The sequence below is a fragment of the Bos indicus x Bos taurus genome, chromosome 7 (assembly GCF_003369695.1).
Source record: "Bos indicus x Bos taurus breed Angus x Brahman F1 hybrid chromosome 7, Bos_hybrid_MaternalHap_v2.0, whole genome shotgun sequence".
Classification (NCBI taxonomy): domain Eukaryota; kingdom Metazoa; phylum Chordata; class Mammalia; order Artiodactyla; family Bovidae; genus Bos; species Bos indicus x Bos taurus.
Genome location: NC_040082.1, coordinates 90,173,150 through 90,197,599, shown reverse-complemented (window position 1 = coordinate 90,197,599; position 24,450 = coordinate 90,173,150). Strand labels below are relative to the sequence as shown.

Below are 24,450 nucleotides of genomic sequence, written 5' to 3'. Positions count from 1 at the left end.
CTCCGGAGCGCAGGACCCAGCACCCTAAAGGCATCTAACAAGCATCAGCTTTCTGTATGCTGAAATGGTGAGGATGGGGGTAGGGGCAAAGGAGCCTGCCGCCTCAGACTTGGGGGATCCGGAAGGTCAGAGGGTGTGTTTTCAGACGACAGTTCTGGGAGCGTAGTTCTCAGTCCTCCGGTTTCCTCCAGGCGAGGCCCGGGGCTTCCGCGTGGGTGGCCGTGCGGAGGGTGGGGCGGGAAGGGAGAAGGGAGGTGCTGTCTGGGCTCCTCCCTTTCCGCAGGGGCGGGACTTCCCTACTAGGAGGCTTCTGGGGGCATTTCGGGGGCGTTTTTAGGTTTGTCGCAAGCCTTCCCCTTTTATGGCATTCAGTGGGGAGTCAGTGCTGGGACAGCCCTTTCAAGGCCCCCAAATTGTTTTACCCCAGGGGCCAATGGATGAAAAAGACTCGGCTTTCCTTGAAATTAAAGGCTAGATTGAGTTCCCCCACCCCGGCTGAGCCTCGACCCTGGGATGAACCTCCAGCCTCCGGCTGAACCCTCCATTCCAGCTGAACCCCCACCAAGTTGAGCCTCACCCGAGATAAGAGCCCCATCCCGCAAAAGAAGCTCCTTCTAGATCCCCTCTTCCCTTCTTCCCGCCCCTTCCTCCCAAGCGGGACTGTGGGGTTGGGGGTCAGCTGACTCCTCCACGCGGGACCTGGTTTCTGGAGCCATGTCCTAGGTCTGACCACAAGGGGGCGCCAGAACCTCTTCGCTGAGAGCAGAAGCGACCATCCCTTCTGGGAATGCAGCAGGGGCATGGGAAGGGTGCGCGTCCACCCGGGGGTCCTGGGATCCCTCATCCCTGCCTCCCGAATGTTTCTTCTGCCCCTGTTACCGGGCGGCGGGGTGGGTTGCGTTCCTGGGTGTCCGCGTCGGCGCACCCTACCGTCTCGGCTCACCTTGCCGTCTTTTTGTGCCTCCGTTTCCCCATCAGTGAACAGAGACAGAAACGTCCCTCCCCGGTGTGCGGGGTGGCGTGTGGTAAGATGCAAGGAGCCTGGGCAGCTGGGGAGCTTTGATTACATGTCTTGGGGTCTCTGGGGGACTGCTAGGGGGTAGGATGGAAGACCTCCCCCCCAAGAAGGGGTAGTGACTGCCCCTCACAGGCATAGCGAGGTTCCCTGATGGCTCAGATGGTAAAGAAGCCACCCGCAATGCGGGAGACCAGGTTCAGTCCCTGGTCGGGAAGATCCCCTGGAGAAGGGAATGGCTTACCCACTCCATTATTCTTGCCTGGAGAACCCCACGGACAGGGGAACCTGGTACGCTACAGTCCATGGGGTCGCAGAGTCCGACACAACTGAGCGACTTTGATAGGCATGGTACTTCCTTACCGCCACGCCCCTGTGGCTCTGGGGAGAGCTGAACATGAACGGTTCTGAGTGGTCAGCGGTGGGGTTGGAGAGACAGGGATGCTGGGGTGCTGGGAGGGCAAGCCTGGCAGGCCTAGGCAGGTGGGTAGGGCCTCCTGGAGGTGAGGGTAGAGGAACCATGCCAAGCCCCGTCCCCTTCTTTGCCCACAGCCCTCCAGGGCTCCCACCTCCTTGGGGTTACAAGTCCCAAGTCCTCCTGTGACCCACAAACCCCTGAATGATCTGCCTTGTCTCCTCCTTGCCCTCCCCTCCCTTTCGCCCCCTCCCTCTCTCCGCTCAAGCCACACAGGCCGCCTCACTGTTCCCCCAACACACCAAGCACAGTCCTGCCCCAGGGCCTTTGCATGGTGTGTGCCCTCTGCCTGGAAAACTCTTCTGTCAGATTTTCAGGGGGCTGTTTCTTCTCTCCATTCAAACTTCTGTTGAAAGGTTACTTCCTCACATGTGGCCAACTCTCCTATCCCGTACTCTGCTCTATTTGTCTCCCTGGCATTTATCTCCTCTGACATACATTTATTTTTATTGTTTATTTTCTGTTTTCCCAACTTTGAACTGTGCCACGAAGGCAGATCATTTAGGGCATTTTGTTCTCCATTGTGTCCCAAGGGCTAGGTACCCAGAAGATACTCAGGGAATCTTTGCTGAATAAATGGGGTTTTGCTAGGTGGGGGAAAAACAAGGAAGGAAGGCAGTCTGTACATTTATGGAACACTGACTATGTGCCAGGCTTTGTCCCTGGAGCCAGGCAGGAGGTGGAATTACCTGAGCTGGCACAGAGCAGGTGCTCCATAGATGCCCATGGAACTTGTTGATCAAAGGTGCTGACGAATTCCAAGACTGGTTTTCTGAGGCTACCTCCCCTTCCAGCCTCTTCCCTGCACTTTGACAAGAACCTGGAACAGCCTGAACGCAACACAGAAAGTAGGACCCAAGACAGCTAGAAAGAGTCGAAGCATAGCTTGTTTAATTTTTATACATTTTTTCTTTTTTCTTTTTTTTTTTGCATTTTATTGAATCTTTTATGGAACCCCCCCTTTTCATTTTTTTTCATTTTTTTTTTTTGCATAGGGAAACAAACAAACAAAATAATAACAGCCAGAGTCACTTTCTGTAAATGGTACTTAGGTAGGCGCGTCCGCGCAAACTGAAACGACTGCGTAATATACAAGGTTATGAACGGAGTATGATGTGGGGGCACGGGGCAGAGGAGCAGGCAAGGAGAAGGCTGGGCCTGGGTCAGCCCGGATGTCCGGCTCCTTGTCCCCCATCCCTGCCTTGGGGAGGAGGAGAGGGGAAAGGAGATGGGCAGTGGGCTGGCCTGGCACCAACCTTCTCCTGACATAGGTTCATGAGCATGGTGTGTGTGTGTGTGTGTGTGTGTGTGTGTGTGTGAGAGAGAGAGAGAGAGAGAGAGAGAGAGAGATCCGGTATGTGTGGCAAGCAGAAAGCGAGAGACAGAGTAAACTATCCTGGTAATATTGGTAAAATACAAAATGGGGGGAAAAACTCAAAAAATATATCTCCGAGGCGACAGGAAATGAAACAGCAACACCACCAAAAAATGTGAGAGAAAAAAAGACAGAAAGAAAGAAAATTCAGAGAGAAAACGAGTTTCCCTCCTTTCTCCCTGTTGCCTCCCCCCGACCACGTGGTTCTGTCCCTCAGACACCCTGCTGTCTCGCCCTCCCACCACCACCCCCCGCCATGTGTGGCCCTGGCAAGGGGGAGAGGGTGAGAATGGGGGTAGGGGCCAGGACCCCTGGACTGGAAGGGGCTTTGGTTTCAGGGGGCCTGGCTGGGATCCAAGATGGGAGGCTGGGGTGCTGATGCACTTAGGGAGTGAGCTTTGGGGGCTCACAACCGGAGGGGGGCTGGGTAGCTCCTGGCCCCTTTCCAGCGGGTCTTCTTCTAGCCAGGTGGTGTGAAGGGCGGGAATTTGCGGGGGGAGTGGGTCTTCCTCTCCTGGAGCCCATGTTCCTGTTGGATCCCGCCTCCTCTTTCCTGAGGCCTGAAGACCCCCTGGGAGTCGGGAAGGAGGACCTCAAAGCTACACCAGCAGACGTGTGAGGCACTGCTTGGGAAGTCTGTTTTGGTATCGCTGGCAACAAGTCCTGCTGGGATTGCTTTGGGTCTCCTTGCTTCACCTGGGGAGCGGGGTGGGGTGGGGGTGGGCCTCCGGGGCCAGCTCTGACCCCACACACTCTGAAATGCTTAGGGATAGATCGATGGGTGGCAGGGGGAGAGGTGGTGTCAGTTTGGAGATGCGGCTCTCAGGGAGTGTCCGAAGGGGCAGAAAGACGGAAGGATGCAGGAGATGTAGGACCTGAGGGCGTGTCTCTGGAACCTCTCTCCCATCACCCTCCCTAACCCACCCCCCTACACACAAAAAGTAAAAATCAGGGGTCTCAAAGAGAGAGAGACTCCAGGCCAAAATAAAAAGTAGCCACTGTATAATCTGTATTATGAGAAAAAAATTCCAAAATTATACATATATATATAATGTATAGTATAGCCCTACACTGGAGGTCAAAGTACCATCAGAGAAGCCAGAGGGAGTGGGTGGCTGGGGTCCCGTCTCTCCCAGAGGGCTGGATGGCTGCTCCTGGCCCCGGGATCCTGCCTCACTGGTAGCTGTCCAGCCAAATGTGTCTGCTCCTGGAATGCTGCTGTCTCCGGGGACAGAGGGAAAGTTCCGGAGCTGGGGGTGTGGGGGGGTGCTGAGGCTGAAACTGCTGCTTGGGGAGCGGCAGCAGGGCCCCCTCCCTGCAGCCTCCCTTGGGGTTCCTTTCCAGTCTGATTGTCTAGCTCAGGGTGAGAATCGGGGCTCATAATCCAGCCAGAGTGTGGGTTCCAGACCTGGGCACTGGGGACCCTGGACCCATCCTCCCTCCCCAGGTCAGATAGGGTGGGGCTGGCTTGCCACTCCACACCTCCCTCTCCACACTGGTCAGGGTCTGCTACCTCCATCCAAAGAGAGCGATGGAGGTGATCTGCATATATTGGGGAGGTCTCCCTTAGTCTTTTCCACAGCAAGGACTGGACCCCAAAGTCAGGCTAGGGGACTCTGCATGGGATGGGCTATGAGTGAGGGGGTGACGGTGGGCTTGGGAGGGGATGGGGTTTGAGATGTCAGTTTCATTAAGTGTCAAAAAAAACCAAAAACACCCAACACCCTGCCCACCTCCCTCCCAGGGCATGAGCCCCAACTGCATTGGCAGGTGGGAGCCTGATTCCTAGTGTTTCTGCCTATTCTGATGCACAGCAGGCAAGGAAGGGAGGGGCTCTGAGGCCCAGGGTGCTGTAGGGTGCAGTCATGAGGGACACCATGGTCCAAGGCAAGCCTATGGAGGAGGGGTCCCACAGGGACGTGCCACCCACTCCCCTGTGCCACTGGCTGTCCCCACTTCCCTGGTGGCGGGGGTGGAGGGGTATGAAAGCCGGAAATGGGCCCTGTGGAAACTGACAAGCAGGGCCTTGGGCTCTTGGGCCAAAGGGCCGTTCTCAAGGGCAGGGTCAAGGCCGGGGCCTGGTCTCTCCCCACCTGGCCCTGGGGCTGGCTGAGGTGTCTTTTTGGAAGAAAACATGGCGTGAGCAAAGAGTGGCAGACGAAAGCCAGGGTCTGGCTGCAAGGCCCCACCCAGCTCTGGAGACAATTCTAACATCCAACGTGGTGGCCAGGGAGCGAATGGGGACTGCCCGCCAAGCGTACGCCAACAGGAGATGTTCAAGGGGCCCAGGGACCAGGAGGGCCGGAGATGGCGAGGAGGGATGGGCCCAAGGTTGGTGGACCCAGCCTCGGGGTCTCTTGCCTGGACACTTCACTGACTGCTACTGTCTCGGCTTTGGTAGAGTTAAAGGCAGAGAAAATTGGAGGAAAAAAAAGGAAGAGAGAAAGAAAAAGAAGGCAGAAAGGAAAACAAGAGAAAATAAAACCGAAGAAAAGACAACAGCAATGGCTGGCCCCTTGGACGGGGCCTGTGACGCGGTGCCCCCCGGCCATCCCTGCCCCCTGGCGTCAACCCCCCGGCCGGGCCTCCGTGGCTGAGCTAGACCTTACAGGTACAGACAGACAAATATTGCATATATCGGGTTTGGTTTTGTCTTTTTGTTTGTTTCACACCAGACCCCCTCTGCAGTCATAGCTGGAAGACATAGTAGAACTGGGGGGGTGGGGGTGGCAGGAGGGTCCTTCCTGCCACCCCAAGGCCAGTCTATGGGGATAGGTCCTTTGGCAAGAAGGAGGGGGCTGCAGAGGGGTAGTGACACAGCGATGCGACCCTGAGCCAGGGGGATGCCAGCCTGTGGGAGAGGTGGCGGGGGGAGTCTGGCTGTCGGCAGGGTGGCCACCCCAGGATGGGGGGGGTGAGAATGCGCAGGTGCATGCGTGGCGTCTGCGGGGGGCTGGCCTGTGGCCCAGTGAGGGGAGAAACCCTTGCCTGGGGCCAGGGCACACCCCTGAGGTCTGTCCGCTGCTGTGGGCAGGGGATGCGAAATGACCCCTCTGGAGCCCGAGGATGGGGCCGGGGGGGTTGCAGAGCACCAGGGGGCACCCCCAATGCAGCAGGAGATGGGGAGACAAGAGCCCAGGGCAGGCTGGGGGCAGGGCAAACTGTGGGGTGATTGTTGCGTGCATTGCTTTGTTTTTTTTAAGCAATGTGATTTTTAAGCGTGTGATTTTTTTTTAATTCTTAATTTTTTTTTACAAATAGAAATACATCCCTTTTCAATTTTTACTTTTTATTTCATGTCATTGTTTTGTCATTTTTTCTTTTAAACTACACGAGCAGTGCATGCAGCTATCTGTGTGCGCTGATATTGTTTAAAGGTAATACTTATTCTTGGAAGGCAAGGCACATCATGTGATAGAAAATTTCGTGCAAATTAGGAAACATGGAACTTTTTTAAGGGTTTTTTTTTTTTTTTCTGTATCTTTTTTTTTGTTTTCTTTTAAAGAGAAGGAGGGTGGTGGTGGAGGGCTGGAGTGGGGGGTGGCGTAGGGAGGGAGATAGAGCCAGTATCAATTGCCATGCAGTTTCAGCCGCCGTGAGCTGAAGTCAGGAGCCAGGTCACAGAAATCCTCGACTAAGCACCATGCAAAGTTAGGAAGCTGGGGGCTGCCGGGTGCCCCTTCCCCTTCCCTGCCTACCCGCACCCTCAGGTTCCCGGCTGACAAGCTTCCGGATACCCCAACTGCACGACCCACCCCTCCTGCCCTCCCCCAGAGCGGCCCATGCTTTGGTCCCCAACGGCCACCTGCTGGAGGGGCCCTGGGGACAGACGGACGGACCAAGGGTTCTCGAACCCCTCCGGACAGTGGGAGTGCGGCTGGTGGGGAAGGGTCTTGTGTGTGGGGGTGTCTTTCTCTTTATAATCGAGTGGGTTCGCCAAGCCCCTTGGGCTGGTTTGGGGGGGAAAGTCCGGTGTCTGGGGAGGTGGGAGGAGGCTGGCCAGGCCCGGGGCACCAGGGGTTTACCAGGAGAGGGAGGGGTGGGTCAGGCTAGGAGCAGTGGGCAGAGGCCCTCCCAGGGCCATGGCTTTGGCCTAGGCCGGGGATGGGGGTCAGCATTCCCCAGCGCCAGGCATGGAGACCAGTTGGGATTCAGACAGATGGCTGGAAGGGGTCTTTGTGTTTGGGCCTGGTGACCCCAGAACACCTAACACCCTTTCCCAGGCCCCCCTTCCCAAGATGGCCATCTCGGGGAGGAGGCATGGATGGGGCCGGGGAGCTGGGGTAAAGGGGCACCCCATGTCCCCAGGTTTAGTGTTTTTGGAGCGGCTCAACGGAAAATGTTTAGCAGATGGGAGGCCCCCCTACATGGCAGCAGGGAGCCCCAAGGCGCCGACCTGCCCGCCCCCAGCTGGAGCCCCCGGCCCTGTTCTGGACCACAGGTGGCCTGGCCCCTCTCCTTCTGGCCACCCAGCGGGCGACGCCTCCTGGCTGTGCCCCACTTCGGCAGGGGGTGGGGGATGAAAGTGCAAACCGTGGTCCCCCTTTGGGCCGGGAGGCACCAGGGAGGGGCTGTCGCTCCAGGATGTAAGGCACTGGCAGAGGAGGCGTGGGGGCAGAGAGGGCACACCAGCTTCTCGAGACCCCAGGCCCCATACCCCAGCGGGGCAGGACACTGGGAGGAGGCCCAGCTCTGCCCCTTGGGCCTGCTGGGGGCGGGGTTCCATCTCTCTAGCTCTGATGGGGGCATAGCAATGAGGGGTCAGCGACTGGAAGGGGCCAGGTTGCGGGAGAGGAGGGAGGGGGGAGGCCCACGGCCACTCTCGTCCCAGCTGGACACAGGGGAGGGGGGCGGGCGGTGGAAATCAGGCACTTAAACCACTCGCTCTCACCTCCCACCTCCACGGGCTAAGTGGGGGGGGTCCTCCCCAGTTCAAGGGTTGGGTGGATAGAGAGACCAGAGCAGCCCCCAGGCCTCTCTGCTCCACCGCCCCCAGCCCCTTCCTTGGAAAAGTGCATTTCTTACAGTGTGTGCAACGTGGGGCCCTCCCAGGGTGGGTGGGGGGGTGTGGAGCCGGTGGGAGGGGGGCTGGGGTGCGCTGGGGTGGCCTCCTATGCCTGGGGTGGGGCTGGGGGTCATTTGCATAGAGACGGCTCCCAAACCCGGCAGGTGCGGAGGGGCTTCACGTGAAAGAGCAGGTAGAGGTCCACGCCTGCCGGGCGCGCCTTCGCCGAGCATCCGCCACGTGCTGTGCCCTGGCCTTGCCGGGGTCTCCCTGCCACCCTCTTCTGGCCCCGTCGCCCCCTGCCCACCCAGCCGCCTCCGCTGCCTGCTGCTGGGGTCCCTGCCGGCCCCCCAGGGCCAGCCTCCCCAGCCTGGCAAACACTGTCCTGGAGGTGGCGGTGGGCGCGCGGGTGGAGCGGAGGCCTCACTGGGTGCCCTGCCCCGTGGGCCTGGCGCGGGCTCCAGGCTGCGCTCACCTGGTCCTGGGAGGAGGCGGGTGTGGCTGGGCCTCCCTGACCGGCAGCAGCAGCAGCGAGAGGAGATGAATAACTTAGGACGATCCCGAGCGTCCGGTCCGTCCGGCCGTGGTGTCCCGAGAGTCCGAAGCGTTGTCCTCTTTACCGTCTATCTTCTTGGTTGGGTGGGTTTATCTTTATGTATTGTAATTTTTTCCCCCGTTTGTCTTTTTTTTTTTCCGTTTTTTTTTTTTTCTTTTTTTTTCCTCCTGTGTTTATGTGTCTGTGTGATTTTGTCTTTCGGCCGGGCTGAGAGTCGGCGGCGGGGCGTTCTTGCTTGCTGTAGCTTTCCACCGAAAATGTGGGCCGGGGGCCGTCCATGCGGCCCCCTGGGATTCCTGGGACAAAGGAGCAGGGCGTGGGAAGAAATCTTTCTTATCCCAGATACCAGGACTGGGTGGCCGGAGGGGGACACACAGAGAGAGAGAGAGAGAGAAAGAGAAAGAGAGATGGGGGTCAGGCTCTGTGGGCCACAGCCTATACCCACTGCGGCCCCCTCGACCCCTGGAACCTATGACCTCTGTCCCAGACTTGTGTAACCTGCTAGGTGACCCTGGGCGAGTGATTGGGCCCCTAAGCAGGGCTGCTGGATAAAACTCAGGAAGTTCAGTTACACCTGAATCCTAGATAAGCCTTTTAGTGTAAGTATATCCCATGCAACTTTTGGGATATACTTGTGCTTAAAAAAAAATTTTCTTTTTTTTTTTTTTAATTCTTTATCTGGAACTGCAATCTACCTGAACTCTGTAGTTTTGTTTGCTAAATCTGGCAACCCCACCTCCAACCCTGAGTATAAAACACGGGAGGGGATACTCCCCCTCGTGGGAGGAGGGCCACTGGTGAATCTCTACAGACAGGCACCATGTTCAGGCCCTGTGACCTGGGTTGTTTGTTTCTTTTTTACTTTTAACATTTTCGCATTTAATGGTTCCCCTAGAACCCTCATGAAAGAGGGACTACTGCCCCCCGACCCCGTTTTACAGTGAAGAAGACAGGGGCTCAGAGAGGTAAAGTAACTTGCCTAAGTCCACCAGCGTTTGAGGGAAGAAGACAGAATTTGCACTAGGGCCTGAGAAGCTACTTGCTTGTCCCCCTGCCTGGGGCTGACCCCTTAGCCTGGCCACTGAGGGGGTCATGACTTCCACTTTACAGAGGAGGAGACCGAGGCTTGGGGTCAGGCAGCCAGGTCTATAGGGACAGCTCTGGCCTGGGTCCCCACAGGGAAGCTGCTGTACAGACCCTTCCCCTGGAAATACATTCAATCCACCTGGGGAGTGGGACTGGGGTAGGGACCCCCCTGCCCCATCCCACTGAGGTCACAGCAGCGCTGTGCCCCCACCCCTGCTGTAAACCAGTCACACTCCCTCCAACCGGGCGATCAATCCCACCAGGCCGCCTGCAGCCGCTGGGCCATCCCATCGAACTGGCGCCGTGGCTCCCAGCCCCCCACCTCCAGCCAAGTTCAAGTTCATCTTGGCCATTACCTCATGTCTGGTTTCCGTTGGCAACCAGACAGATTCTGGGCGTGACCCTCCCCTGTGGTGGCCGGCCTCCCCAGGCCCTTCCTCCCTGCCTCCTCCCTTCCTAAGCTCTCTGCCCGCCCGACTCTGGCCCCCGTAATGGTGGGAGCAGGGAAGGCACCCTCAACTCAACATCCTCTCCCATCAGCTGAGGGGGAGACTGAGGCCGCATGGTGCCAACAGTGAGGTCTGGGCTCTGTCACCCCCTGGCCTGGCTGGAGCCCCCAGTGTGGCTCTGGGCACACGGCTGAACCACTCAGGCCCTCTGCTCATCTGCTGACCAGGTGTGATGGGCAGAGAAGGATTGGGGAAAAATGCTAGGCCAGGCGGACCCACCCCTTCACACAGGGAAGCGGGGGAGGCGTCAGACCCCACAGAACCCTACTCTGGAGGCCAAAGTGATGGCTGGCTCAGGGCTGCGGGGGAGGGGTGGGATGGTGAGAGATGGGGGTGGGGAGATGAAGAGGCAGGCAATTGATCAGGGAGAGATCAATTGCCATTGATTAGAGGAGGGGCGCTGATTGGGGTCAGAGAATATTGATCAGGGGGCCAGGCGCTGATGAGGGTGAGGGCAGGAGATGGAAGTGGGGAGGGGAGAAGCCAATGCAGGCTGGGAGGTGGGGCGGAGGTGGGGGGCCGCGTGCAGAGGAGAGCCAACCCGCCAGGAACAAGGAAGGTGGAGGAAGTGCTGACTGCGCCAAAGAGGAGGCCTCTACGCTCTGAGCCCTTAGCACAGGGGCTCCGAGAGGGGGGAATGGGTCTCGCGGTTCCTTCCTCCCCTTCCCTCCCTTTGGGGTCTGCCGGGGTCGGGGGACCCCTTAGTCCAGGGACCCAAGGTCCTGCCTACACAATTCTGGCAGGGTCCTCCATCCAACACCTTTGCTGCCCCCTGACACCAGCCCCACAAAGTTCTTTCTGGCTGCCAGCCCTGGCTGTGCAGACCCCGCCCTCCCTCTAACCTTTTCCATTGCTCCCCTGGGCCCCCAGGCCAAGCCCACGTTCCAGGTCTGCCAGCTATGCTCAGGCTGCTTCCCCATTATTTCCAGCCCTTGGCAGCGCTGAGCCCCCTGCCTGGACATACTTATCCTCTGTCAGACGCCAGGCTCCAACCTCTCCCCTCCCAGGCAGGGGCCCAGATGCCCCCTCCCCGAGGGTCCTCCACAGTCCCGGTCCCACCCTCTCTGGTCCCCTGGCAGGGCCTGTTCACCAAGCAGGGGGTGACCATAGGCACAGAGAAACAAAGGTTCCCCCTACCTGCCTGCCTTGATTTCCCTCCCCTTCCAGGCCGTCCACTTGGGGTGGTCCCCTCTCCCCCCCATGCAGAGGCTGATGATAGGGGAGGTGACACCATGGATGGGGGAGACCGGGGCAGGGTGAAGAGGGCAGCCCGCACCCGTCCGTTGCTTTTATTAGCTTTGGTTTCGGAAGCAATTAGGACATGCCCAGCCTCCAGTGGGGAGGGCTGTCAGGTGAGAGCAGAAGAGGAAGATCCTGGCTCCCTGAGCACTCTGGGGGCAGGGGTGTCCACACTGGGATAGAACTCAAAACCCAATTGAAAGGGGGGTGGCCTGGGGCTGCGCCAGCCCAGTGGGTGACCCTGACCAAGCAATCCCTCTGTCTGGATCCTGGCCAGGGCTCAGTGAGGCGGGACACTTAATGTTTTGGGTATGCGAGGGGCGGCCCTGGCCTTTCCATGCCCTTTTTGGATCAAACTGGTCCCCTGATGCTCCAGACACTTCAAGGACTCCCCAGGAAGTACCCAAGGCTGGAAGAAGAGACTGAGGTTCAGAGTGGGTGAAGGAGAGCTGGGCACAAGCCCTCATCTCCTGACCCCAGGACCCCCAGCTAAAGTCTGTGAAGGGAGGGAGGGGGACTGCCAGGTTCCCCCCAACTCTGGACCCCCTGAGCTGCCAGCAGCAGCCGGGGGCCAGGCTGTGGCGGGAGGTTCCTTGGGCCTCCCCAGAGTGGCCGATTCTGATCTCAGCGGAGAAGGGGGACGTGGCTACCCGTCCACCTCACCCTCACCCCTGCCCCCTGCCCATGGACTCTGTTGCAAGAGATCACTCTCTCACGGTGGCTTGAGGATCCGAATGTGACCCCTGGGGACCCTGCAAATCCCCATGCTCTATGGTTACTGGGGAGCCCCAGGATGTTTCTCTGTGCATCTGGGACTCAGAGGGGCTGCAGCAGCCGTTTTACATCCCGTGATCCCCTCCTCAACACACACCAACCAGGGAGCAGGGCTTGGGGGTACAGCCACCACCATCGAACACCACCTGCCAGCACCTTCCTGGCCTGCACACGACACTGATACAGATGCCAGATCAAAGGTGGGAGTTGGGGACACACAGGGAGGGGCTGAGGCCACCTCCTGCTTCGAGAGATGCTGGGAGCCACGGGTCTCAGTTCCAGACACATTGAGGCTTGGCCCCGCAGTGCTGTGCAGCCTCAGGCAACTCACTCCTCCTCTCTGAGCTTCCTTGTCTTGTCCTCAGCCAGCCTTGGTCCCCCCAACCTGGTGCACACTCAGTGGCAGTGATGCCAACCCCACCTCTGCTGTCTCCCTCCCACCTCGCGGGCTGGAGCCTGGGGTGGGGGCCTGCGTGCTCTACCAGGAGGCCCCACCCCCCTGCCATGGGCTGCCTTGGTTTCCCCAGCTTCCTCTGGCATCCTGGGATCCCTTGCCACCCCTTGCCTCCCTCTGGCCGGCGTGGGAGAGGATGAAGGTTGGGGGTCTGAAAGCTTGGGCTGATGCAGTATGTGATCCTGGGCAAAGCCCCTCTCCTCTGTGAGCCTCAGTCTTCCCATCTGTACAAATAGGACTGGGGCAGTGACAAGCCCAGCCCCACATCCCCTGGCGGGATTTGGGGCTTTACCACATCCCCCGGTATGGGCTCAAGGCCCTGAAAGGACCTGGCAGGTGGGTCCTCCAGCCACGTTCAACAGCTGCCATGCCAGGGGTACAGCTGGGGGAAGGCTCCCTGCACGCCCGGCCGGCCCCTCTGCCCTGCCCCTCCCACCCCCCCGCCAGCCGGCCTCTTGGCCCCTACCTGTGCCTGATAAATGCCCGCTGGATCCCTTGGTCCTAATCCCACAAAGGAACGGTTTGCAGGGGACGTGCCGGGCGTAGAGTAGGCTGCGAGGAGGAGAGAGACCGAGAGCCCGTTAGCGCGGGGGTGGCGCGGGAGCACCAGAGAGGGTGGCCGCTGCTCAGGGTCAGACAGCCAGGCCTGCGCGCCCAGCACCTGGCACCTCTGAGCTGGCCGCCCTCCCCCGGACGGTCCGGGCACCCCGAAAAGCCCACAGGCTCAGGCCCCAGGGGTCGCGCAGGCAGATGTCTGCCGGGAGGGAAGGCGCGGGATGAAAGATTCATAATCCAGAAACCGCCTGTGAATTATTCAGAGAGTTCCAGTGCCTGGTCCATCCTGCTCCCGTGGCCTGCCTCCCGCCGTGTGGGGTGCCATGAATTATTGAGGGCGTTTTATTTATTAATTTCCCTCCTGGAGAGGGCTCGGGGAAGGCTGGGTGCACACACGCAGCATCTTTATATTTTAATCTCACTGATCACGCTTTGTGGGTGAGGCAATGATTCGAAATCCAGGCTGGGGTGTGGGGAAGGGGGTGGCGGGAGTGTCCCCATGTGGTCTCCACTCAAGCAAGGGTAAGTGGAAGGCAGTGAGGCTTGGGGAGCTTGCGGGGGGAAAGCAGGCTGGACCTGCAGTAGAGAAGTTGGTACAAGGCAAAAGAGAAGAAATCCACGTTCACTCCCCGTCTATTAAGTGTCTACTGTATACCACGCAGTGGGCAGCATTCCAGGGTTAACTCAGTGGCCTCAACACAGCAGACAAGACTCTTCTGCCCATTTCACAGATGAGGAAGTAGGGCGAGAAGGTGATGACCAGCCCCCCATGCCAACTCTGTGCCCTGCACCTGCCTCCTGCTAAGTGTTCTCCCTGATCTGTTTCACTGATTCGCTCCGCACCGCCCCTGGTGACTGTCCCATTTTGCGGCTGAGAAAACTGAGGCTCAGAGAGGGGAGGACAGTTGCCCAAGGTCACACAGGGAAGGAGCTTCAGGGGTGGGATTGGAGCCCAGCATTCCAGGGCTGCGTACTGGTGTTTGGAGAAAGATGTCTACATGTGAGGTGCCCTGGGTCTTGGCAGGCAGTGGATTCTGGGGAAGAAACACTAGGGGTGGGGGTGCTGTGTGTGGGGAGCGGGGCCGACAGGGCCCAGAGGGAGGGCTGGCCCCTCCTGCTGGGGCTGAGGAAGCTCCTTTGGGGAGTGAGGGAGAGAGACATTAAAAAAGATGGGGTTCAGGGAGAGACTGGGGGCAGAGCCATGGCTGATGGGGATACCTGGACCAGGGTAGGGGCGTCCACTGGGGGCTGGTGAGCTGTAATCTCTCCAGCCACATCCTGAAAGTGGAAAGCTCGGGAAGGTTAGGAGACCCGGCCAGGGCCTCCCACTAGGCTACCACCCAGACCTACATCTACAGGGCAGAAAGTTCTAGAAGGCAGGGCAGCCACCCCAGGCCTCCTGGGGACAGATGGGCAAGCGGGGACTGTCCAGCCTGAAGGTGTGGCCCAGTCTGGCAGCTAGGAACAGAGCCCGCTGTGGCCAGTTTTCCCTGAGAATCCAGGGGAAATCTGGAAATTTTACGTGAAACGTCCTGACTTTAAAACAGCAACCATCATAACAGAGTCCCCTTTTTCACAGACAGAAGGCACCTGGGGGCCGGGTCTGGCCCTCCCGCCTCCAGTTTGAGATCTTCCCTTACTGCTTGTTGTACAGAGGAGGGTTTGGAGCCTGGGTATGGGAGTGGGGGTGGGGTGGCACATATGGGGCCCCAGGCCACTCAGCCAGCGGAGGCAGACCCCAGACTCGCCCCCAGCCATCTCCTCAGGCTGCCTTGGCCCTGCATGGACCAGGCCTCCGTCTGGGGACCCACCAAACTCGCCGGCACACACCGGGTGGGCCTAAGCCCCCAACCCCAGCAGCGGGGCCGGGGAGGGGAGGGGCCCCTGGGGGACGCCTTCCTGGGTGCTTACAGGGCGAGGTCGGCGACGAGCTTCCTCCCTCGGAGGTGGGTTTGGTGGCAGGGGGGAGCGCCAGCCGCGGCAGCCCGGGGGGCGGGGGTGCCAGCATCTGAGCAGAAAGGCAGTGACTGGACATTTTGAGCTGGCCACTTCCATTTAACTGGGGGGAACAGAGAGACAGGTGGTTAAGGCGGCGGGTGCCCCCTCCGCCTCGGGCTGCTATCCACCCTGGGGCTGTGGATGGGCCTGGCCGGGACGAGTTTGGTGGGTGCCCGGGGCTCGCCTGGCCCCGCAGGCCTCCAGCATCCTGGGATGGCTGTATCATCGCCGCCTCCTCAAGCCACTTCATGCCCACTTTCTCCTAAACAAGATCAGCACCACCAGACTGCATGGGCGGCCTGGACACATCTCCCCGCGTTTGCCACGAGTACCCCTTCATCCATCACCTCTCCCACAGTCCCCAGGTCCAAAAGCCTCCGAACATCAAAGCTTTGGTGGACGTTTGGCCAAAGCCGGCCTGAGCTCAGCAGTAATCATGTCTGATTTCGGGGTCGTCCACTCAGACATTTGAAACAGACTTAAGTTCCCACTGGTCTGACTCCAGGAGCTGCGGACCCAGGTGTTTGCAAACAGAAGCTGCCCAGTTGGAGGAAGGGCCGCCTGACACTCATAAACGATGCCCAGGGGTCCCTGGGGTGGTCGCACCGCCCCACACTCACCGGTCCAGGCTGCTGACTGGCCGGGTCACAGGCCAGCGAGACGAGATCTTTGAGCGGGTCCTGGGGGTTGAGGTGAGGCGGGTAGCGGATGGCCGTGTGCGGGAAGTAGGTAGAGGCCGTCTGGGGCAGGATGGAGGTGGTGGGGAAGTGCAGGGCTGAGGACGGGTGAGGGCTTCGGGCGATCCCTGCAGAGATTGGGGGTGGGCAGGGGTCATCAGGGGCTCCCACTGGGCTGCCCTGTCTCAGAGTCACCGTGTTTATGCAAGTGGGTTACGCCTACATCTCCACCATGAGCCCATGGGGGCCTGGAACCACCCCTTTTACAATTTTTATTCATTTTTTAAAATTTACTATTGTTATTTTGCCATGCTGCGTAGCTAATGGGATCTTAGTTCCCTGACCAGGGATTGAGCCCAGGCCTCGGCAGTGAAAATGTGGAGTCCGAACCACTGGACCACCAGGAAATTCCACCGGCCCTTTTGTTAAACAGAGGACGACTGTAACTCTCAGAGGGACCGTCCCCTGTTCTAGCCACACAGCAGGCAGGTGGCAGACCTGGGGGTCTGAGCCCACACTGACTGGCCCCACAGCCCGCACCTTGACCCAGGGCTCAGCTAGCTCTTTCCATAAATGGAAGGTGGGCCCATTTTTTTAAAAAATTGAGATATCATTTGCACACTATAAAATACACCCTCTTAAAGTGTACATTCACTTTCTTTTTTAGCGCATTCACGGAGCTGTGCAACCATCACTATAATCTCTCTTAGAATATTCTCATATCCACCAAAAGAAGCCCTGTTCCCATTAGCAACACTCCTATTCCCTCCCCAGCCCCTGACCACCAGGAACCCACTCTCTGTGTCTGTGGATCTGCCTGCTCTGCACATTTCCCGTCAGTGGAGTCACACCCTGTATGTCCCTCTGTGCCTGCCTCTCTCACTGAGCATCGTGTCCTCAGGGGCCATCCACGTGGTAGCAAGTGTCAGGGCTTCACCCCTTTTTATTGCTCAGTAACAGTCCAGTGTGGCATTTGCTTTTTTTTTTTTTCTTGTTCTAAATAATTCAGTGACACTTTTAATTCCAGAACATCATCTTTCCCCACAAAAGAAGCCCTGTATCTATTAGTGGTCACTCCCCTTTATTCTCTCTCTCTGGCCAGACAGTAAATATTTTTGGCTTTCCAGGCCATAGGGCTTCTGATAGGGCTACTCAACTCTGCCCTTGTCACCTGAAAGCTGCCACAGATGATGTGTACATGGATGGGTGTGGCCCTGTGCCAATAAAACTTTATTTACAAGAACAGGTGGCAGTTGGGGGCCCTGCTTTGCTGGGTCCCAGTCTAAATTGCTGTACTATCTTGACTTTTGCCTCTGTCCTGTATACATACCTGCCTTTGTATGGCACTAAATCATTATTATCACAACCAAGGGACAACAGATGACATTCAGGTTCCTGTTTAACTCATTCTGATTTAACTCATTTGGTTCTACGGACAGCCTTGGGTGGGGGACATTTAGGAGCCCTGATGGACAGGTGACTGGCTTAGCTCAAGCCCCGTGGTGGCTAGAGTCCTGTCTCTGCTGCTGTGAGTGTGATGCTGCCCATGTGGGTGGCCAGGAGTGCCCATATTCCTGTGTGGCCTGTGTGCGGCCTTCTTTTTTTTAAACTTAAAAAAATTTTTTTTAAATCTTTTTGCCACACCAAGCATGTGGGATTTTAGTTCCCCAACCAGGGATCAACACATGCCCCCTGCAGTGGAAGCACAGAGTCGTAACCGCTGGACCGCCAGGGAAGTCTGTGTGTGACACATCGTGTGTCCTGTGTGTGACACACCATGTGTGCTGTGTGTCTGCCTCTTTTTGTGGCAGTCCAACCCCGGGATCTGTCCATGGGTCATTTGGACAGATGTGACCCATGACAGGTCATATGTCATACTGTATGGGGAGCAGATTGGGAGGTGAGCCCCTGGCTGCACCTCTTGGTACAAAAGGGGAAACTGAGGCCTCCAAAGAGTCAGGCCTGGGTGCTCTCTGCCACAGCACCTGCAGGCTTTCTTGCCTGGATGGGAGGCTACAGCAATAGGACTTGTGGTCAGACAACTGGTGGGACTTCCCTGGCTTCGAGGGCCCTGTTGAGATGGCCCAGCCACCCCTCCACTCCCGGGGCCCGCAGTGCTCACCACTGTGCACGGCGATGACAGGCCGGTGGTGCTGGGTGAAGCTGGAGAGGCGAGGTGAGTCCTGGGGAGATGGGCTGTTGAAAGGAGACTTGTCCATCTCTGTTTTCTTCACTGGGGATGAGATGCCTGCGAGGAGAGCCAGACAGTCAAGGGCCTGCAGGCAGGGTCTCTCCACTCCTAGGACCCTTGGGCCTCCCCGTGGAGCCTCTGCCCATCATTCCACCAGCCACTTGTGGGCGAGAGGCTGGGAACCCATTGCAGAGAGGGCAAACTGAGGTTCAGAGCGGGGCAGGGGGCCACCCAGGGTCATGTGGCCCACGGGGATGAGGGGCCTAATGCCCCATGGGCCCCTGGGTGACAGAGCCTGGCTCACATCTTCTCTTCTTCTAGACGTGGGTGAGCTCAGGGCTGCCCTCACCCCCTGGGGGACGCCAGAGCCCTGGAGAAGGCAGCAGGGTGGGCAGAGGGGAAGGTCTGGTCCAAAATCCGAGTGGCTCTGTGCTTGTGCCCCTGGCATCCTTCCTGGGGGTGCAGAACCTTCCCTGTGGGGTCATCGTGACTATTAAATGAGATATGACAGGTAAAGTCGTCAGACCAGGATCCAGCACAAACCCATGCGCTGGAATCACCTGCTTCCATTCCTCTGCAGAGAGTGGTCTCACTACCTACCCTGAATGCCCTGGGGGAACCCAGAAGGTCTCCAGCTCAGCCTCAGTGAATGAAACAATGGTATAAAGTAAGTGGGCCCTGTTTCTGCGGTCTCCTGCCCATCGTTCTGTGAGCTGACACCTGCATGTGTCCCTAGCGCTGTCCCATCTGGGACACCTGGGGCACCCTCTTCCCTGAGGCATTTCATCATAGGGCGCTTCTGGTTGCTGCACTAGCACCGCTGGGGGTGGGGGTGGGGGTAGGGGTGTGAGCCCGATCCAAGTGTCAGGCCCATTAAGGGCATTCAGGCCACCAACTGCTTTTGCAATTACAAAGACCACTGCTCTTGATGGCTCTGGGTGTGCACCTGCTGTTGTGTGTGTGTCGGGGTGGGGGGGGGGTTGGTGGCATGTCCTGGGATGGGGCTGGCGGTCCAGAGGGACCAGGCAGCCAAGCAGGGGCTTGGGAGCAGGTCTGGGCTTTCCCAGGGATAGGAAGAGTTGGCAGGACCCAGGGCAGGGTGTGTGTGTGTCCCTGCAGCCATGGAGGGGGTGTGTGTGCACACACGCATGTTTGCATGCACAGTGGGCACCTGGCTGGGGCATGGCTGTGGCAAGAATGAGGTTAGGGCTGTGAGACGCTCACTTAGGATCTCCTAGAACAGCCTGTCCCTGCATGGAAATAGCCCAGCCCAGACCCACCCCCAGCCGCACCTCTGCAAGGCCTTTCTAGAGCTTCCAGGGCTTGAGGGAGCCAGGGCGTGGGGTGGGGGCAAGGAGGCACCCGCATTGCAAGAAAGAGTCACCCTCATGTTCCGCACACCCCATCTGATGCTCCTGCATCTGAACATCTCTAGCTCGTCCAACAAACACACCGGGAACAGCCCCACATGTGCAACCGTGGCAGTCAACACGGTGCCTGGCCTGGGTGAGGACCCTAGGCGCCCCATCAAAGTAAGCATCTCTCCACTTAGCAGGTGTGCCCTTGACCCCTCCATCCTGATGCAACCAGCCAGCTTTCTGTTCAATACACATATGTATATGTCCTCTTTGAGCATCCCTATGCCGCCAGTGGAAGATACACACCTAACTGGAGACAGGTGCCAGTAGGTGCCCCGCTCCCCTCAGCATCTTTCCACATGCTTGTCACACATGCCTGTCTGTCCCCCATTTAAGCACACACTCTTCATCTAACAGGTAGGCCTGTACCTCCCCCATCTGAGACCCACAAACTAGCCCATACCTCTGCAGCCCACCGTGGTGGAGCCTTCTAGTCTCCAGGGCCCACAACACAGCATGGGCAGAGGGTGTGCAGAGTGGATAGGTGGGCAGGTGGAGCACAGTTCTGGTAGGAACCACCACCACTCAGTGGGCACTTACTATGTGGGATGCTCTCCCCAGCACTGCTGATCTCAGCCAGTCACCCTCTGTAGAACCATCCTGGGCTCTGTGGGGTGTGGAGCAGCCTCCTCGGTCCCACCCACTCAAAGCCAGGAGCACTTCCAGTCATGATGACCAGACATGTCCCAGAGATCACCCAGTGTCCCTTGGGGGCACAGATGACCTGGGTGAGGACCCTCTGTGAGACCCTGGGGAGCCACAAAGTGGTGGAGCTGGGACTCAAACCCAATCCATAACCACAGGCAATGCTCTGCCACCCCCCACTGCCCCCCTCCGCTGCAAAGTTAAAAAAGGGATGAGGTAAGCCAACCCCCCATTCCCACAATGGAATAACTGCCTGTGAAGGGCCTATATCCCCTGGCGAAGGGCCACAGAAGCAGCGAGAGCAGAGCACTCTGGGATCCCCTCTTTGCCAGGCTTGGCTGAGTAAGCAGGGAAGGCCTTGGGGAGGAGGTGGCCACGTGAATAGGCACTCTTGGCATTCCTGGCCTGGGCATGGAGTGTGCAAAGGCCTGGAAGCTGGTATAGAGGGCCTGAGAGATGTGGCTGCAGGGGTCTTGCCTGGGTGGAGAGGGGGGTCTTGCCTAGGCAGGGGGTCTTGCCTGGACTGGGCAGGGTGGTCTTGTCCTGGAGGGGCTGGATCCCCCTGCCACCCGCTGCAATAGGCCTTTGCTCTTTTAAGGCCCTGGAGTGTGGAGGCTGGGGTTGGGGAGTTAGATGAGCGCTGCCTGCTGCCCATGGAGGCCACAGCGGAGGAAGGGAGAGACTGCTCTAATCAGCTTAACCCCCTTAATGAACAGCTAATTGGGGGCTGTCTAGACAGGAAGCTGGAGGAAGTCAGGAGGAGGAGAAAGAGGAGGAGGCATTGTAAGAAGGGAAGGAGAGGAAGGGGGAGGAGGAGGAGGGAGGAAAAGACAGAATCCATCTCGCCAATAGACTGTGAGCACCAGGAAAGCAGGGACAGGCACACACTAGAGATTTGTGTGTTTGTGTTTGTGTGTGATGCCCACTGAGATGCCCACAGAAGGAAGCAAGTTTGTCATTATCTGAGGCAACCAATGGGAGCTCCAGGGGGACTGACCCCCTCTGGCATCCCCTTCTGGCTCTGTGATTCCCTATCACACACCAGAAGCTGCTACAGGCTTCCTTCTTGTCCTCCCCTGTCACGGCCATGTCATTCTCAGGGCAGGAAGGTCAGATCCAGCCCTAGGGACTCTCTCCAGTACTCCCTTCCTTTTAAAATGCTGTTTTTCTTTTTTGAGCATCCTGTATTGAAAGCTGGGCTCTTTATTTCCAGCCTTTCTCTTTTTTTAATCAATAGACTGAAGGCTATAATTTTTCCTCTCAGGACTGCTATGGCTACCCCAGCACAGGCTGTCTTTCAGCTCTATAAATAGTATACACTTTATATGTAGACAATCTCTTCAATTACAGAGTTAATGAGAAGTGCTTTTGAGTTTCCAATCAGGAAATGACAGGGCAGAAGTTCACTGTCTCCCAATATCTACTTTATCCTTCTTTCTTAGTAACAGAACCATTAATTTGAGATGGCACACGACTGCCCCAAGTAAAACTACATTTCCCGGCATCCATCACACAGCCAACTATGGCCTTAGGACTAACTCAGGGGCTCAAAGACAAGCAGAAGAGCTAAGTGAGTCTTCTGAGAATTATGTTTAAAGGGGGAGGACATGCCCATACTTGACCTTTCTTTCCTGATGGCTGGATATGATACATGATGGTTGGAGCTCCAGCAGTTACTCTGGACCACAATGTAGGAATAAAAACCATATTCAGTGCTGCATAATGCAGGAGACTAAAAGCCTCACATCACACTTGCCCAGGGCTGCTGATGGCTGGACATCTATTTGAGAGAAATGTACTTCCTTTTGAGTTTTCTATTATCTGCAATCAGACCTAAAGCTTATTGAATGCAGGTCTTTATAGAGACAAACTTGAGAGAGAGAGGGAACTCAAAGCGACAGAACCATAGAGACACTCTGATTCATAAATTAGAGCCTAATAGAGAGAGGTCCCCCCAGCATTTGGTACTGCTCTGGGAGCACACAGTGAGGAAGAGGGAGGACCCCTGGGACCTCAGATGTCACAACCAGCTGTGTTACAGACTGATTCAAAGAGATGGAATTTTATAAGGACGTGAACACCGAGAAACCCTCCTGTTTCCTGGTCACTTATCACATGCTAGATGATTGCTTTATTCACATTCCACCATGTCCTCTTTTCAACTCTCCAAAAGAATGATCGTTCTCATCTTCCCACTTTGGAGATGAGGCAACTGAGGCTCAGAGAAGTTAAGTCACCTGTCCAAGGGTACACAGCCTACACAGTGAGCAAAAGGCAGGGCTGGGATTTGTACCCTTGTTTCTCTGATGCCTGAACCTGCCTTTTTTCTTCCTTCCTTCCTTCTTTTCTTTTTACTGAAGAATAGTTTATTTATGATGATTCAGGTATACAATAAAATGATTCAATTTCATATATATATATATCAGATTCTTTTCCATTTTAGTGAATCTGCCCTTTTAATTGTAATCTTAGGTTACTTATCAAGGATCCTATAGGTATGGCACTTTGTATAGACAGATCTCTATAAGACATCAGGCTCTATGCAAGTAGGGAAGAGGGAAACAGGAAGAGGAGGAGGGAAGAAAATAAATTGTAAAGGTATACTGGGTACTTATTATGTGTCAGGCATGTTTTAGGAACATTAGATGTCATAAATTTACTTAATCCCCACAACAACCCTATGGAGTGGGTAATGTAGGCATTAACACCCCCATTTTACAGATGAAGAAACTGAGGCACAGACAGGTGGGGGCACCAGGAAGCTGCTAAGGGTTGGGGGACTCGAGTCCACCATTCATAACCACTAGGCTATATGATGGGGTGAACCCTTGATAAGGGAAAAGACATCGAGTAAAGCCAAGCTTCTAAAACTGGGGGACAAGAGAATCTGAGGAATGCCAGGGACGTCCTCTCCACAGGCCACTCTGCAAACCACTTCCTTTATGGCTAGCGCTAGCTCACTAGAGAGCGGAATCTTAAGGTGAAAGAAACTGCCTCTCTTTTTTTCCCCCTGGCTGCGCCCCGCGGTTTGTGGGATCCAACCAGGGCCCTCTGCAGTGAAAGCGCCAAGTTCTAACCACTGAATCGCTAGGGAATTCCCATAAAGGGATTCTTTAGACGACAACGACGGTGGAGATGGAAACGCCAAAGAAGGGAAGCCTTTGGAGAATGCCCTTGGGGAGACGGTTAGTAAACAAAGAATCCGGAGGAGCCAGCGCTCGACAGAAAAGAGCCTCTATGAAACAGCTGACCCTACAAAACAGGGGCCTCATGAGAGACACATTCTAGAGAGGACCCTAGGAAGACAAAGGAGCAACAAGAAAACCTGCCAGGAAAAGGATGCTATAAGAGAAGAGGGGCTCCTATGGAACTGGAATCCCCCATACCAAGCTCCCGTGGAGATGCGAATCTTGGTTGAGGGGAAGGAACTCCAAAAAGGACCCCCGTGAGTAGGCAACCTATATATCAGGACCCTCTAGCGGCGACCCTATATTGGAGGGTCTATGGGGAACCCCAAGAAGAAGCACCCTGCTGATCGAATCTATACTGAGTCAATTCTGTAAAGCAAGAAACTCACAGAGATAGCCTGTTTACAGGCAGAAGGCAAGAAAGCCGGCCAGAGTGGAACCAAAGAGCTCCGGGAATGCAAACCCGGAGTTTACGTCCAGCCGAACGCAACCCGCGCGACTACAATCCCCAGGAGGCCCCATGGCTCCAGGCCGACTCCCGACTCTCTGGCGCCCGCGCAGTGCCTGTCGGAATACGTAGTCCCAGCCGCGGTAACCCCGACCGGAAAGCCGGCCAGCTCCCGCCACCAGGCCCACCTCCTTCCATGTCCTCCGTCCAGTTGCGGCTGCTACTCGTGGGAGAACTGGGCGAGGTGTAGTAATCGCCGCCGGGGCTCGTGTCCACGTCTTCCTCCATCGAGCCGGATTTGTGCCGCTTGCTCCTAAAGGGCGAAGGAGGAAGCCAGCAGGGCGGTTACCACGGAGACGCAGGGGGCCCAGCAGACGTCGTTACTTCCGGCCCTTGGGGTGGGGCGGGGCGAAGAGGGTGCTATCGCGAGACTGCATGCGAGCCGCGGACTTGCCCCTGGCCCTCAGACAACACCTGTTACAATCTGCCCGTTACTTGGATGGGACACCTGGGACCAGAGACAGGGAGGGACTCGGCTGAGGTCCAAGCTAGAAAATTAGCAGAGTGGAGACTAAAGCCCAGAAGACCTGGCTCATCTCTTGAGCTGCTGTAATCCCCAGAACAACCTGGTAGGATCATGATCCCGTTTTACACATGAGGAAACCGAGGCAAACATAATGTGTGACTGGCTCACAATCACATAGCACATCTCAGCAAGAATCACTGGCTGTGTTCTCATCTCAAGGGCTGGGCCTGTAGGGCTCTAGGCTGCAGGAGTCTAGTGTGGGGTGTCAGGACTGGGGAAAAGAGTCACTTGGGTCCTGGATTTTTAAGGATAAATA

The 24,450-nt window shown here is 57.0% G+C and overlaps 1 protein-coding gene across 5 annotated transcripts in view; it reads right to left on the bottom strand.

The window, feature by feature from the left end:
• Window positions 1-2,467: 2,467 nt before the first annotated feature.
• NFIC (nuclear factor I C) overlaps window positions 2,468-24,450 on the bottom strand; it is a 74,016-nt gene continuing 52,033 nt past the window's right edge. For 2 of the 5 annotated variants that reach the window (XM_027547190.1, XM_027547189.1), the window contains exons 6-10: window positions 23,797-23,921; window positions 17,841-17,966; window positions 15,662-15,846; window positions 12,955-13,040; window positions 2,468-8,777 (exon numbers count right to left, since the gene is read on the bottom strand). In XM_027547190.1, coding sequence (XP_027402991.1) covers window positions 12,990-13,040; window positions 15,662-15,846; window positions 17,841-17,966; window positions 23,797-23,921 — 487 coding nt within the window. In that variant the 3' untranslated portion in view covers window positions 2,468-8,777; window positions 12,955-12,989. Of the gene's footprint in view, window positions 8,778-12,954; window positions 13,041-14,954; window positions 15,103-15,661; window positions 15,847-17,840; window positions 17,967-23,796; window positions 23,922-24,450 lie in introns of all 5 variants that reach the window. The other 3 variants (XM_027547186.1, XM_027547188.1, XM_027547191.1) reach the window with 3 other exon arrangements.